This window comes from Neomonachus schauinslandi, chromosome 7, assembly GCF_002201575.2.
Source record: "Neomonachus schauinslandi chromosome 7, ASM220157v2, whole genome shotgun sequence".
NCBI classification, from domain to species: Eukaryota; Metazoa; Chordata; class Mammalia; order Carnivora; family Phocidae; genus Neomonachus; species Neomonachus schauinslandi.
In genome coordinates this window covers 25,859,596-25,876,091 of record NC_058409.1, presented here as the reverse complement: position 1 = coordinate 25,876,091, position 16,496 = coordinate 25,859,596, and the positions used below count along the sequence as shown (strand labels likewise).

At 44.9% G+C, this 16,496-nt stretch overlaps 1 protein-coding gene across 1 annotated transcript; it reads left to right on the top strand.

The window, feature by feature from the left end:
• The first annotated feature begins 567 nt into the window (after positions 1 to 567).
• Positions 568 to 9,153, top strand: CDKN2AIPNL (CDKN2A interacting protein N-terminal like). Its single transcript, XM_021701962.2, has 3 exons — positions 568 to 843; positions 2,121 to 2,220; positions 8,769 to 9,153. The coding sequence occupies exons 1-3, from the start codon at positions 605 to 607 to the stop codon at positions 8,778 to 8,780; spliced, it is 351 nt and encodes a 116-aa protein (XP_021557637.1). The 5' UTR covers positions 568 to 604; the 3' UTR covers positions 8,781 to 9,153.
• The last annotated feature ends 7,343 nt before the right edge of the window (positions 9,154 to 16,496 follow it).

Genomic DNA, 16,496 nt, shown 5'->3' with positions numbered 1-16,496 from the left:
GAAATTCTTCACTCAAGCAATTCTTTCACCAATGTTTGCCTCCCCCAGTAGACGGCAAAGTTCATTAGTCCAGGGATCTGAGTTTGCTCTCTTGCATCCCCAGCATCTAGCAAAAAGCCTGGCAGGTATTTAATTGGACGGATGGCTAGCTCCAGGAAGGCGGGCCACAACTGGGAATTAATCAAAGACAGACCCGGAGCAGCTACACATATAAAACCATCAGAACTGAGGGCATCCGTGTGCGGCCAGGGGCCCGGGGAGCCCCCAGGGCAAGGACACAGCACAGCTCTGGCTGGCACCCAGCTGCCGAATGGGAGAGGGGCACTCCGTCTTTGTGCTTGGGGGCCTCAGTTTCCCTACCGGTTCCCCGCGGGGTCGACTGAGAATGGCCTCAGCGGCCCCCGCGTAGACGCACGCCAGGCGTAGCAGGCTGTGGAGGTCTGAGGAGCCCGAGCCGGTGAGGCCGCCGCTCCCGGCGAGGGCGCTCCAGGTCGGTCCTCCGGAGCAGTCGCGCGCCGCAGGGGGCCCTCTAGCCGCCAGGACGTGGCGCGGTGCGAGTCGGGAAGGCGGCGGGCGGGTGCGGCCCTCGGCGGCGAAGGGCGCCATGGTGGGTGGCGAGGCGGCCGCCGCGGTGGAGGAGCTAGTTTCGGGGGTGCGGCAGGCGGCCGACTTCGCGGAGCAGTTCCGCTCCTATTCGGAGAGCGAGAAGCAATGGAAGGCTCGCATGGAATTCATTCTGCGCCACTTGCCCGACTACCGCGACCCGCCCGATGGCGGTGGCCGCCTGGACCAGCTGCTGTCCCTCTCCATGGTGTGGGCCAACCACCTCTTCCTGGGTTGCAGGTGCGGACCCCTGCGGGCTGGCTGACCCCGTCCCCTGCCTTCAGACCCGCAGCCCTCCCCTAGGGCCGACCCCTGCCCAGTGCTGACCCCGCCCCCAACCTCCCGCCGCACTGGCCCGGCCTATGGCTGATTCCCACGCTAGCCAACTCCTTGGAAAGACATTTAACCTCTCAGAGCCTCAATTTCCTCATTTGGAAAATGAGTTGTGAAGACTACAATATTAAAGAGCAAAAAAAAAAAAAAAAAAGCACCTAGCACAGGCTATTTAGCAAGAGCTCAATCTATGGTGGGCGCTAAAATGCCATTGTCATCTGTATTAATACTATTAGTTTAAACCATCGCCTTTGCGGAGTACATTGTGTCTTGGCTCCTTCCACCCACATGGCAAACGTGCAGACACAGAAACTGAGATCCCCATTTTACATATGAAGGAGCTGAGAGAGGGCCATATGTCTTCTGGCAGGATTGTGGATTTTACCATTTATGGCAGGATGTGATCTGTGGCCTTTGGCTTTTTCTCCCCACTCCCCAGTCTGCTGGACTCTTCTGCCTCTCTGCCTTTCCTGTTAGGAAAATAACAGATGACTTCAAGGGGCTGTTGTTGAAGTGCTGGATAAGGCACCTCTTGTACGCCCTCAATGAAGAAGGTGTCAAATCTTGAAGCTCCCACATCCTTTTATTTTAGTGTCTTGAAATTGTGCTAGGATAGTAAGATGACTTGTTTTAGTCCTGGTTTCTGTGCCCGTTTTGGCTCTCTGACTGTAGTCATATGCTTCCGCCAGCCCTTAGCCACTTGGTTTGTTGGGGTTGTTAGAGCAGGATTTGGAGGAGCAGTGCCAAAGGCTTTTCCTCTGTTTTCTGGGTGCCCCTGAGAGATCCTGGTTAATGGGCTCCAAGACTAGGAAAATGTCAGAAGATTGGAAAAATGAACAAATGATGTTATTTACATTAGACCAACATTCCGTGTGTTTAAAAAATAAAACATTTTGGTCCTCATACTGTATCCATGAATATGTACTGCCAGATGTACATTGCCTCTATTTTTGTAAATCTTTTTTATTTTGTAAATCTTGAAACGCCTGCTCTGTTTGCATTCCTACAGTCGCTTCTGAATCCACAAGCCAGAAGAACGTTTCCTAACCTGCCGCTGAGCATGTGTCCATTTCCCCTGTAGTATCACATCAGAATGCTGAGTTGGGCTACTTGCAATTTCTCATTAACCCATAGTGACAAGTAATTTCTCCACGGTTTTTATCTTACTACTTTTTATTGTGCAGTTACAACAAAGACCTTTTAGACAAAGTGATGGAAATGGCTGATGGGATTGAAGTGGAAGACCTGCCACAGTTTACTACCAGGAGTGAATTAATGAAAAAGGTAAACAGGGTTTCTAAGTGCATTTGAAATGGTATAGCATTAATGGCCCCTGCTTTTATGTTGATGTGTTAGAGTATATTGTTTTCTCCCCAAGGATCTAAGCCCTTTGATTAAAAAAAAAACTTTTTTAAGATTTTTTTTTTTTAATTTATTTATTTGACAGAGAGAGTGAGCAAGAGAGGGAACACAAGCAGGGGGAGTGGGAGGGGGGAAAGCAGGCTCCCTGCAGGCTCCCTGCCGAGCAGGGAACCTGTCTCGGGACTCGATCCCAGGATCCTGGGACCATGACCCGAGCCGAAGGCAGACGCCCAACGACCGAGCCACCCAGGCACCCCTCATTAAAAATGTTTAAAAATTTAGGACGCCTGGGTGGCTCAGTGTCCTGGGATCACGACCTGAGCCGAAGGCAGACGCTTAACCGACTGAGCCACTCAGGCGCCCCTGTCAAATAAAATCTTAAAAAAATTTTTTTAAAAATTTGTTACTGAAGTATAATTGACATACAATATCCTATTCGTTTCAGGTGTACATCATAATGTTTTTATACGTTACAAAATAATCTCTACTTATTATCTAGTTATCCATCATTCACCATACAAAGCTGTCACAGTATTACTGACTGTATTCTCTGTGCTGTACATCACATCCTTATGACTTAGTTTATTTTCTAATTGGAAGTTTGGACGTCTTAAATGCCCTTCATCTCTGTGACCCACCCCCCACCTGGTAACCAACAGTGTTTCCTGAATCTATGAACCTGGTTTTGTTTGTTGTTTTTTTTAGATTCCACATAATAAGTGAAATTCATCTGTCTTATTTCACTTAGTGTAATGCACTCTAGGCCCAACCATGTAGCAAATGTCAGGATCTTTTTTTTTTTATTATCGCTGAGTAGTATTCCATTATGTATAACAGCACATCTTTTTTTTTTTTTTTTAAGATTTTATTTATTTATTTGACAGAGAGAGACACAGCGAGAGAGGGAACACAAGTAGGGGGAGTGGGAGAGGGAGAAGCAGGCCTCCCGCTGAGCAGGGAGCCCGATGCGGGGCTCGATCCCAGGACCCTGGGATTGTGACCTGAGCCGAAGGCAGACGCTTAACGACTGAGCCACCCAGGCGCCCGAACAGCACATCTTCTTTATCCATTCATTTATCTGTGGACACTTAAGTGCCTTTTCACTTTCATTTCTCTGTAATTGGTATAAGCCTTTTCATAACTAGGTAACAACTAAATTACACATTGTTGGTGGAGTAATTCATAAATTTAACCTCTAAACTTCCTTTATGAAGTTTTGAGCTTTTTGCTTAATTTTTAAGAAAATGTTGGCTAGAATGCTACAGCTTTCCACTTATTAAAAAATCTTGTTGGTGGGCGCCTGGGTGGCTCAGTCGGTTAAGCGTCTGCCTTCGGCTCAGGTCATGATCCCAGGGTCCTGGGATCGAGTCCCGCATCGGGCTCCCTGCTCTGTGGGGAGCCTGCTTCTCCCTCTCCTCCCCACTTGTGCTCTCTATCTCACTATCTCTGTCTCTCTCAAATAAATAAAATCTAAAAAAAAAAAATTAAAAAAAAAAAAAAAAATCTTGTTGGTAACATTAACTCATCTTTACCCCAATGGGTGAAGGTCTAACCAGACTGGTTTGGCCCATCTGACTTGCTGATGGAAATGTAGATGGAATAATACCCACATATAGCTGTTCTGTTATCACTTTAAATTGTCAGCATTTATAGATCACAGATGTCAACTCTGTAGGGCTTAGTCTGATATGAGGTTGCAGACTTTACATGGTGAGCTGTTGCCTGGGGAGCCTTGTATCTGGGTCCTTGTGCTGGGGCCCTGGAGAGTGTGGGAGAAAGAAGCTCAGATGCTGGGCTGGGCATCCCAGTTGTTCTTCAGAATCCCTAAGACATGCTTCTTTTTTTTTTAAGATGTATTTATTTTAGAGAGCAGCACTAGTGGGGCAGTGGAGCAGGGGAGGGCAGAGGGAGAGGGAGAAGAGAATCTCCAGCAGACTCCCTGTTGAGTGCGGAGCCCGATGTGGGGCTCCATCCCCTGACCCTGAGATCATGAAGCTGAGCTGAAGTCCAGCACTTAACCGAATGAGCCACCCAGGCACCCCAAGACATGCTTTTTCTCATTTGCCTGGGCCTTTTCAGGCAGCAAAATTAATTGCTTCCTCTCTCCCAAAGTTTGTTTCTTCGGCACTCTACCAGGTCTATTTTAGAAGATTGTAAGCTTTTCAAGGGAAGAGATGGTGCCCAAAGTTTTAGTCCTTCTGTCTCCAAAACCTAGTATAGGCTTACCTAAGAGCAGCTTAGAAAATGCCTACAAAATTGATGAAAGCAATAGAGTAAAAGGCTGCAAGTCCATTTTATTTCTATTCTCAGAAATATAGGTAAGCCCTTACCTCATCCTTGTTGGGTTTTGTTTTGGGAGGCAGGGCATATAAAGAGGTTCCCTTCTGTGTGGGTATCAAGGAACTAATCAAAACCTCAGCTTCCCAGAAAGTACTTCAGTCTCAAACAGCACACCCCACTTGATTTCAAATAGTTTTGCTAAAAAAAAAATACTCTTTTAAAATCTGAATCTGGGGTCAGAAATTGGAAGTTTGTGACTTTTTGGATTGTCTCATATAATACTTTAAAAAAAAAATCTCTGGGCAGTTCATCAGTGTCCCATAGTGGTGAGGTTCCTGGGGCTCAGTCATGGGGCAGCTAGATAGTTGCTGGCTGCCTGAGTGCACCCTAGGCAGGAGTAGGATCAGCTTTTACTTCCTAACTGCGTGTGGCAGATTCTTTCCTTGCTTTTTACTCCCAAGAGGTATTTTGCCGTCCTTAAAACTTTTTTCAAGTCAATTTTGTTATACTTTTTTTTTTTTTTTAAGATTTTTATTTATTTGTGTGAGAGAGAGAATGAGCAAGAGGGAGGGGCAGAGGGCGAGGGAGAAGCAGGGAACCCAATGTGGAGCTCGATCCCAGGACCCTGAGATCATGACCTGAACTGAAGGCAGGTGCTTAGCCGACTGAGCCACCCAGGCGCCCCTATACTTCTCTGTCTTATATGTAGTCATAGTCTTCTGGACTATTAGAGATCAGAACCCTTCACGATGTTTGGGTCACAGACCAAGGGAAACTAAGGAGCTTTTGTAATTGATAAGCATGTCCATACACCAGTGTGAAGAACTACATGTGTGTGTTGGGCCAGGGCGTTTCTGTAATCTGTTAATACTGTGAAGGGGTCTTGAACCTCCACAGTATAGGAGTCCTCTGTCCTGGGATGTTCATTTCTGACACTGTCATTGCCCAGTGTCAGCCTCCAGAGAAGAGTCCTCAGGCACAAACCTGGTATCCCTGAAAGCAGCTCTGCCATCAGACTAGTCACACTCACCTAGCTACCTGGAAGAAGCCTGCGGGGAGCCTCTACTTCTAGAGCACTTGCAGATTATGTGTGTTCCAGCTTCCTTTCAATAAAACGTAAGTTTTCTTAGTAGCCAAGTTTTAGACTATTGATACCACTGAAAATGAAACTCAGTTAACCCTGAGAAGTGAGATCCTTAAAGGGTATGCAGAGTTTTGCCAGTTTTTAAGACTTCTGGATACTTCGATCCTGAGAAGGACTCTTCTGATGTGTGTGCTATGACAGACTTGGGTGGTGTTGAAGGCTGTCCCTTCTCTATTGAAGGCCACCCTGGGAAGCCACTGGAAAGAGTCATGGGGACTTCCCAGCAGTTCTTTTGTCTCTTGCCTGAAGTTTTTGCGTGTAATAGAGGCTGGCAAACATTAAGCAACATGGCTAGGCCACATACCAAACAAACAAACAAACAAACAAAAAACCCCTGATATTGAGCCATGCACCTGAAAGTGTCGTAGTTCTGCCTAGAATAGATCCTGAGCTCTAAATTTAGAGTTTAGGTGGGTTTTAAAGCTAGCTAGCAAGTAGAAATGAATCACCTGGCATTGTTGGCATCTTGAGACTGGACAGTGAAGGTAACTTAGGACATAATTTCTTTAGAGTAAGATTTAAGGGGCGCCTGGCTGGCTCAGTCGGTGAAGTGTCCACCTTTGGCTCAGGTCATGATCTCAGGGTCCTGGGATCGAGCCCTTGGTGGGGAGTCTGCTTTTCTCTCCCCCTCTGCCCCTCCCCATGCTCATTCTCTCTCTCTCTCTGTCTCTCAAATAAATAAATAAAATCTTTAAAAAAAAGTAAGATTTAAAAAAATTATATACTGCAGTTTTGAGGCAGATACATCTCTGTGGTCTATCCAACTCTTATTTTTTTGGCCTGAGAAAAGAAATGAGCATTGTTCTCTCACAGGTGGTACTTACCACACAGTTGCAGTGTATGATTTTTCTTCGGATTCAAATACAAATATACTGAGCAAACAATCTCAGTGATCTAACAGTCATCCCTAGGCAGCTACTAGCAGCCTTTGTGGCAGACCAGCTTTATCCATTAGCGAGCAGTAATTTACAAAGGGCCGCAGCTCACTCAGGAAGGGTGTCATTACTAGCACTGTCAGAGGCAATATTTCCAAGCCATTGTCTTTTTTTTTTTTTTTTAAAGATTTATTTATTTATTTATTTGAGAGAGAGACTGAGAGAGAGAGAGCATGAGAGGGGGGAGGGTCGGGAGGGTCAGAGGGAGAAGCAGACTCCCCGCCGAGCCGGGAGCCTGATGCGGGACTCGATCCAGGGACTCCAGGATCATGACCTGAGCCGAAGGCAGTCGCTTAACCGACTGAGCCACCCGGGCGCCCTCCAAGCCATTGTCTTAAGGAGAAAGAGGAGTGATTAACTAGGAAGCTCTCATTATTGGCTCACAGAAAGAATTTGTCAACTTAATTTCTTGGCCCATTATTCCTAAGAACATTTTTATCCAAGAAGGAAAATGGCAGTACGGAAGGTGACTGGATTTGAAATGTGAGCGAGAAGGTAGGAAAACAAGCATACTTGCCTTTGAAGAAGTGCTTTTCTGTGCATTATGTCCAATCTTGGCAAGCTCTAAGGTAATGGAAAAGCCACTCCTGTGGTGAAAGGAGATGTGAGTTTAAAGCGGCAAGTATTTGGAAGTATTAAAACAAATTCAGCCTGTCAGATGAATGGACCTACCTTTTCCCCTTTATCCACTAGAAAGAGAAAAAGCCAGAAAAGCTGATTCTGACCCCCCAGGCCAGACGGTTGCCCGGTGCTCAGGATGAGTAAATCACATGCCAACACCTTGTGTCAAAGACCATACTTGCAGCAGCCCGAGCTGTGGCAGCTTCTCGGCTGCTGTAGTCTTGGTCTGTTCTATGGGAAATTGGAAAGATGGCTTAGGGGATTTTCTTTTCCTTTGGAGTAATGATGGTTTCTTTTTTTTTTTTTTTTAAGATATTATTTATTTATTTATTTGACAGAGAGATAGCACAAGTAGGCAGAGTGGCAGGCAGAGGGAGAGGGAGAAGCAGGCTCTCCGCCGAGCAGGGAGCCTGATGCGGGGCTCGATCCCAGCACCCCGGGACCATGACCCGAGCTGAAGGCAGCTGCTCAACCAACTGAGCCACCCAGGTGCCCCAATGATGGTTTCTTTAGGTGATACTGCATTCTCCCAAAAGGGGAAAGACTTGTTATATTTTGCTTTTCCTGAGGAATTTTGCTGTTTCATTCCTCAAAAAGACTGGAGTGACAGGCTTAGCTAGGAAATAGGTCATACCTTGAAAACTCTTATTACTAAAAAGACTCTCAGATTGATTCACTTGCACTGCTAAATGTTAAGGAAATCCATTCAAATACAAGGTGACAGCCAACATGATTTCTTCTCACCCAGCTTAAAAGTTGTCTAAAGCTAAGTTTAAATTTACCAAAGGTGCTAGAGAGCACCCAGAAAGAATATATCTGCTTCAGTTCGCCACTATTTGAAGACATGCATTTACAGTTTCTAATAATGTGAAATCCAGGAATACATAACCTTCACATCTCCTAAATAGCCTGAGTCAATGTGAAATCTTGTGAATTACTACCTGGATTCAACTGATTTTAATTTAGAAGAGTGTTGTGTGATTCTGCTTTTAGAACCCTTCACTGAAGAGCATGCCATGAAGAAAGTTATATTTCAGGTGTTTCTGTTATCACTTTAAATTGTCAGCATTTATAGATCACAGGTGTCAAGACAAAAAAATTAGGCTCTAGGTCCCAAATAGATGGTATGTTCAATGTTTTGTTGAATTTTCTGTATGTACTAAAATAATAATTTGAGTCTACTTTCCATCTAGGTAGATAAATATTGTATTACTTTTGTATTTTATTTTGTAAAAGATTTTATTTATTTGAGAGAGCGAGAGAGAGCACACAAGCCGGGGGAGAGGCAGAGGGAGAGGAAGAAGCAGACTCCCCACTGAGCAGGGAGCCCGATGTAGGACTCAGTCCTGGGACTCCAGCACCATGACCTTAGTGGAAGGCAGAAACTTAATTGACTGAGCCACCCAGGCACCCTTCATGCTGTATTTTAATTTATAAATTAGATTTGCTGGACTACATAGCTAAATAACCTTTTCTTTTTTTTTCCCCAGCATCAAAGCTGAGGCAGAAGATTCATCACATTTTCCAGCATCAGCTACTGGCTTAGGAAGGAGGCTGGGATGAATGTGACATGGACCACAGCAGCTCTCTTAAGATTCCTGGTATTTCCAACATGTAGGAAAGAGGCAGTTGGAATGACAATCTTGTCTAGTTTGGAGTTTTAAAAGGTCTCATTCTTCCAGTAGCTATCATTGTAAAAGTGTGCATGGATATTTATGTATTTATAAATCATGCCCTCTTTTTTTATTTTCACTTTTTGAATGTCAAACTTTTTGTTAAAAATGCCTTTTTTTTTTTTTTTTTTATGTTGTTGTAATAATTGCTGGTAGTGAATTTTACAATTTGGACTTTTCAATAATGTATTTTCAAGTCTGATTCTGTTTTATGGTCTTTTCCCCTCCCCGCACTGAGGCAAACCAGCCTTATTTCTTTTTTTTTAAGATTTTATTTATTTGAGAGAAAGAGAGCATGAGAAGGGGGGAGGGGCAGAGGGAGAGGGATAAGCAGACTCCCTGCTAAGCAGGGAGCCCGACTCAGGGCTCAATCCCAGGACCTTGAGATCATGACTCGAGCCGAAGGCATACACTTCACCGACTGAGCCACCTAGGCGCCCTTATTTCCTTATTTCTTTCTGAAGTTTATGCCGTCTTCATGGCCACTGCCACACACACTCATCTTTTTTTAAGAGATGAGTGAGAATCAAATCATAGGCCTCAGGTACCTACCAGCTCATGGGAAGAGGCGGCTTGTGAAAGGGCATCTGGCCTTATTTTAAAATGGACACCAGATGCCACAGCTTGATCCAGGCAGCCTAGTTGATTTATAGATTTTCTAGAAGGTCTCCTAGATAGCTGAGTAAAGCCCACATTCTCTTTTTCTGCAGGGATCCTGAGGGTTTTGGTCTTCTAGACTTAAGGATTGCTTTGCCCATAGCCCCTGAAGAAATATTTGTGTAATGCAGTGCTGTTTTGCTCTGAAATTCTGTTTTCCCCACTTAGTTAATATATCTGTTCTTTATCCCCTTCCTCTTCCACTCATTCATTTTAAAATTTTTTTAAAGATTTTATTTATGTATTTGACAGAGAGACAGCGAGAGAGGGAACACAAGCAGGGGGAGTGGGAGAGGGAGAAGCAGGCTTCCCGCAGAGCAGGGAGTCCGATGCGGGGCTCGATCCCAGGACCCTGGGACCATGACCTGAGCCGAAGGCAGACACCTAACGACTGAGCCACCCAGTCACCCCATAAAATTTTTTTTTTTAAGATTTTTTTTATTTGTTAGAGCACAAGCAGGAGGAGCTGCAGGCAGAGGGAGAAGCAGGCTCCCTGCTGAGCGAGGAGCCCGATATGGGACTTGATCCCAGGACCCTGGAATCATGACCTGAGCCGAAGGCAGATGCTTCACCGACTGAACCACGCAGGCGCCCCTAAGATTTTATTTTTAAGTAATCTCTTCATCCAACTTGGGGCTCCAACTTACGACATTGAGATCAAGAGTTGCATGCACTACCAACTGAGCCAGCCAGGAGCCCTCTATTTCTTATTTAGTACCCACCATTAAGAACTTACCTCCAGGCATAAATATTGAGAGAGGGACTTCATTTGGGGTCAGCAATATAACAGTCACAGCAGAATTCACTCATCACTGGGCTTGGTATTTGGGGGTAATGGTGAATAAGGCAGTGGACCCTGTCTTAGCTGAACCTACCAGTAAACTCAGGTAATTAAAAAAACCAGGAATGCTGAAGAGGAGAGCTGGCTGTGGGAGCATGATGCTGGGAACAGACAAGTGGGATGACTCTCACCCACTGCTCAAGCCTAAGGACAAGCATCACACCTTGGATGAGCACCTCTCTGTGCAGCTTCTGGCTCTAATCTGTAGCAGTCACTAGGGTGGACCACGTGAGGTCAAGATCTCTGATATAATTGAGCAAACCATTTCTCTCCCTAGCCTTCCCTGGGAAATGGAGGTCATAGCACAAAGAGCTGTGGCAAAGACGAAGATGTTGCAGGGGTAAGCTAGTGCTCAGTGAGCCTTAGCCTCTTCCTCACATGTGGCCTAGCCTCTTTCTATTCTGGTTACCTATACAAATTTGTGAGGCTTAAAAACCAAATTTACAAATTGGGAAATATCAGAGTGGGGATGTTCACTTCTAAAATGCATCTTTCACAGGTTTCTCATCACAGATCCTATTTTCTCTGTAAGATACAATGCCCTTTTAAAATAATAACATCCTGTCAGGAACGTAAATCCATTTCAGAAAGCAAGCTTAAATTGTGCACTGATTGCATGTTCCCCTCCCCCATTCTTCTTCACTGTATTTTTGAAGACTTCTCTAGTTAGTCAAAAGCAAATTTTCTGATAACCATTTTCTAATGGGTTTTCTTATCATTTCCTCAGCTTAAACTGTCTGTTTTTCTTCTCATCTTTAAAACCTTTGTAGCTATCTGATCTATAAAATTAAGCGGTATTTTAGAATTTCATCCTTTGTTTTTCTAAGATAGAAAGTGGCACAGAAATCTAAATTTTTGCATTGCAGCAGTCCTTGTAGTGTAGGCAGAATGGCCCACTCTTAATGGTGAAACTGCAGCTCACTACAAGATACTGGCCTTGGTATATGCAGTGCTGTCCAACACGGGGTAAGGATCAAATGAGATCATAGGAAGGGACATGGTAAACTGTTACCTTCAAATAACAACTAGAGAGCATCTTTTCTGTTAAAGACTTAAGTCTCAAGACCTTGTGAGAAGCAAGTACTAACAGTACAGTTTAGGGTGCTCAATTAACTGTGATACCCTTTTATATTACCCAGAAAATTGCTTTTTACAATATTCATTAGAGTCTATAGCCCACCTGATGAATTGTCTACCATTGCAGAGGCAAGGAATTTCCAGGATCCACGTGGACCTATTCCATGGGCACTGGGAGGATTCATTATCACTGCCCATCCTCTGAGGCTTTGCTATTTGTAGTAAACGGCACTGAAAATACACACTGTCGCATTTGAAATGAGATTTATATTTTTTTTTTAAAGATTTTATTTATTTATTTGACAGAGAGACACAGTGAGAGAGGGAACACAAGCAAGGGGAGTGGGAAAGGGAGAAGCAGTCTTCCCGCCGAGCAGGGAGCCCGATGAGGGGCTCGATCCCAGGACCTGGAATCATGACCCGAGCTGAAGGCAGACGCCCAACGACTGAGCCACCCAGGCGCCCCGAGATTTATATTATTCTAAATGTCAGGTAACTCAGTGTTTCTCTGCTGCTCAGCACTAAAGTCTCTGCTGGGTCCCCTTTTGTCTGGAAAGAGACTCAACTTCTGGAGTCTGAGGACTGTAGTCTAGGTATCACGTCATCTAGTCATGGCTCTCATCCTTGACTAGTTAAGAGACACCTTTTGGTTCTGTAGGAAGTAAGACTAAACACAAATCTTAAGAGGCAGGAGTTTTAGAACTTAAACAGATTGTAGTCATGGAAATTGCTTCCTTTAACGAATGCTGAATGCACACTAAAAAAAAAAAATCTGCCCTCATGGAGATTATATATATATATATATATTTATATATATAAAAAATAAATAAAAGATATGTATTACATATATAATATACATATTATATATAAAAAGTTTTTTTTTGTTTTTTTTTTAAGATTTTATTTATTATTTATTTGACAGAGAGAGACAGGCAGAGAGGGAACACAAGCAGGGGGAGTGAGAGAGGGAGAAGCAGGCTTCCTGCGGAGCGGAGAGCCCGATGCGGGGCTCGATCCCAGGACCCCGGGACCATGACCTGAGCCGAAGGCAGACGCTTAACGACTGAGCCACCCAGGCGCCCCTATATATAAAAAGTTTTATACACACACACACACACACACACACACACTCCTTGGGGAAGAAGAATCTCTCTGGGCTTTGTTTTCATTAAAATAAAGAGCAAGCAAGTGAAAGAGGCTATTTATTTATTAAGTGAAAAGCAAGCCAGATGAGGTTCTGTTTCTTCCCCGAAGTTTACTCTATTCCTTCCAAGTTAGGACTCTCAGGTCTAGGGGTGGCAATGTGTTGGCTGCCTTTCTCATTTTGGTTTAGTTTTTCTCACAATGCCAAGCATTAGGGGCAGAGTCCTTTGCATATGTGCTTTTGTCAGGGAGGGAGGTGGGCCTGAAGCTTTGCCCACAGACAAGAGAACCAGCTGAGGAGGTGGGGGTAACAAGAATACATCACCTGAACAGATTCCCTTGGGAATCAAAAAAGAAAAGTAAAAATTGAGACTATTAAGTTCCCATTAGACAGAGCTATAATTCTTAGCATATCCTAGGCATGGACATGTGAACCAGAACTTTTTTCCTTGACAGTGCTCTCAGGCAAAGAGGGCTCTTTAGACATAACCCAGGTGGTCCCAGCCCAAGTCCCATCCTTCTTTCCCAGCCTAGGAAGAGTAGGCAGATGACCCCAAAATAGCCTTGATTATGGTCTTCCAACCTATTTGCCTTGGAGACATGCTGTTAGGGCATCTTGAGGCAGGTCTTGGTCTTCCCCTGGTTTAGTGAAAGGGTGATTAACAGTAAGGAGGTCGGGGTGCCTGGGTGGCTCAGTTGGTTAAGCGACTGCCTTCGGCTCAGGTCATGATCCTAGAGTCCTGGGATCGAGTCCCGCATCGGGCTCCCGGCTCAGCAGGGAGCCTGCTTCTCCCTCAGACCCTCTCCCCCCTCATGCTGTTTCTCTCTCTCTCTTTCTCTCAAATAAATAAATAAATAAAATCTTTAAAAAAAAAACAACAAAAAACAGTAAGGAGGTCAAGCTTGAACTGTTCGGGCCTGCTGACTAAAAGCCCTTGCTTTGCTGTGGATCCTAGCACCAAAATCTCACTGCTGGGGCTGCATTTTCCTGTCTCTTTGATATCTTCTCATATTAAGAATATTTAACTGAACCTAGATGTAAACTGGTAGATAATTCCTTCCTCCTGATTTACTTCACATCAGCGTAGGGATCTTCAAAGTGGGGGATGATTCTTACTTTGATCTTTATTGGAGGCTTCAGTGGAAAAATTTAAGTACCTGGCACTGCGTGAGCTTTCCCTGCTTCATTCCTACCCTACTCTCCCTTTGAGGCCAAGCTGGGAAAACAAAATGTTTCAACTAACTTACACAAAAGAAAAATGAGCACCCACAGTGACCCCCACAAGACCAGGCTCCATCCCCAGAGCTGCAGAAGGGCAGACCAAATCAGTTCCAGTTGCAGAGTAGGGCCAAACATGTGAGTTGGCACCCATTAAGTACTCAGTAGCTATGCTGACAAAATGAATGGCAGCAGGCACTGAACGATGCAGCCTTAATCAAATGCCTGGCGGTCCCAGAGGGAGGTAGAAGCAAAACCTCCAGGCGTGCCTGGGTAGCTCAGTCAGTTTAGTCTGCCTTTGGCTTGGGTCATGATCTCTGGGGCCTGGGATCGAGTCCCGTGTCGGGCTCCCTGCTCAGTGGGGAGCCTGATTCTCCTTCTCCCTCTGCTGCTCCCCCTGCTTGTGCTTTCTCATTCTCTCAAAAAAAAAAAAAAAAAAAAACTAAAAAATAAAAATAAAAACAAAACCTCCAGGATGGGGATTGGGGGTCAGCAGGTGGCCAGAGCTTATAGGTCCACTGCAGTCCTCCACTAACACTAGGTGCCTTGGAACTCCTGTACTCCTGCATCTAGGGTCTGGGGCTTGTGAAGGCTGTGGATGTGCTCCCCTCTCCATGAACATGGCCTTTGCCCTAGCACTGGCATGGCAGGCTTGCCTGAGTCTCACCTTGTAAACCGTTGAGACTTTATCACTCTGTGAATTGTGGACCCCAGCTGACTGGGAACTGTTGGACTTGGTCCATCACCTATAGTCCCACTTCCCCTTAAACCACTTGTTTTCAACTTCTCAGGTGGTGAGACAATGACTCATGCTTCCTTCTACCTTTGTGTTTACCAAATTATTTTTTATGACTACATTCTACTTTTATAAAAACCAGAAACCTGCTAATCAGTGTCTCCAGAGGATTTGGAGCTTGGACCCTGGAGGTCCTCTGCTGTCCTACTGGCCTCCTGTCCAGGCCTGTGCATGTACTGCCAGAGGCTGTCTGGAAAGGAGGTCTCCTAGTATTTGGATTTACATTCCAGTCTTTCGAACTGTATTTGTATTGTTGCTCTTCCAGCCTGATCCGTCAGACTTGGTCTTGAGAAGGTGCCATGGGGATTGTGCTGTTCTCAAGCTGCTCAGTGCAAAATAACATGCAGCCCATCAAAGAACCAATGTGTAAGGGCTAACAAAAGCCAGGGTGGGGAACTTTCTCCCTGAACAGACGGGTTCATCAGCCTCACCACCATCAGGCCCCAGTAACTGCCCTCACTGATCTTGTTGGCTTGCAAAAGATCCCTTGTGCCCACCCCTGGGATTGACATCGTCTTCATTCTAAAGGCAGCTTTTCAACTCTTCTGGTAAGTCTCGACCTGAAACCACAGCCTTACATGCTCATGCAGGTACAGGTCTATAACCACAGCCTGCTAAAACACAGCAGGGATTACAATCCAGCTTTTCTTTGGAGGTGATATTCCAAGCCTTCGGCCAAAGCTGATATGGACTAGAATCTCTGATTTCTTTTCCTATGCTCTGCCCAGGATGTTATCAGGACAAGAAGCTTCCAGTTCCTTGTGGTCTTTGTACTCACACCACCACAGTAACATAAAATCTCCCAACTCAGTTTTGTAAAATGACTATACAGAGGCCAAATTGCTGCAAACCTCTTTGACATTCTCTTATTCAGGAGTGCAGCCGGTCCAATTCAGTGGTGGGCTGTGCTATTCTTGGCAGAATGCTTTGTTTGTAAAGGGGGAAGGGAAAGGGCAACTTACACCTTGGGCTTCAGACAGGAAGCAGCATAAAGAGGTCTGCCTTAAGTGCTCTTAATGTTTGCATTTTGGCAGCCTTCAAGACACCACAGAACCCCTCCGCATTCCAGGAATAATGACAACTAAATGGTACAGGTTGATGGAGCCAGAGATCCTTTTATAGATAGGCTCTGATCCCCTCCAGACCAAGTACCCAACCCAATGGCTTTAAGGATCCCAGTCTTCCAGGTAGGGGTTTAGAAAGCTCCCCCCCCAAAGACTACAGAAGCATCATACTTGTAAACCAAGACTGTCACCATATAAAGACCTCTCTAACCAGCTAAAAGGTTATTTGCTGTCAGCAGACTACACTCTCTAGTCTTCTCATACGTATTATTCTATGAGTGACTGATAAACAAAAGCATCATGTGGCCAAGCTTTACCACTCAAGTCAATGGCAGTTCCTGAAAGTCAGTCCATGCAGGCTTTTCACCCAAGGCTGAAACCTCCATATGCCAAAGAGGAAGCCTGGAGCCCTTCCTTCCAGGGTTCTTGATTTCAACCAGCAAGGAGCTAATGTTGCTGAGCTTGTGATGAGTCATATACTAAAAAGGTTTGCAAAAGGCACAGCTCATTTGTCTTTCTGGCCCAACTGAAAAAAAAAAAGCCCTAGCCCATGCTATGAATAGGAAATGTAAAAACCTCAAGACGTTATTAACAAAATTGTTTTAAACCAATGCAGCTGGGGCTGGGGTGAGGTGGAGAAATTACTGAAAGAGGAATGGCACACACATTTGTATATTCTTTTTCAAAGGACAGAAAACAACAATAAGACTTTCTCTTTCCTCCATGTCATATACTTGAATAACTAAAG

Bases quoted from the DNA above. Each gene is read 5' to 3' on its own strand.
- CDKN2AIPNL (XM_021701962.2), top strand. From the start codon at position 605: ATGGTGGGTGGCGAGGCGGCCGCCGCGGTGGAGGAGCTAGTTTCGGGG. The intron at 844-2,120 runs GTGCGGACCCCT...TTTATTGTGCAG, and splicing joins CACCTCTTCCTGGGTTGCAG to TTACAACAAAGACCTTTTAG.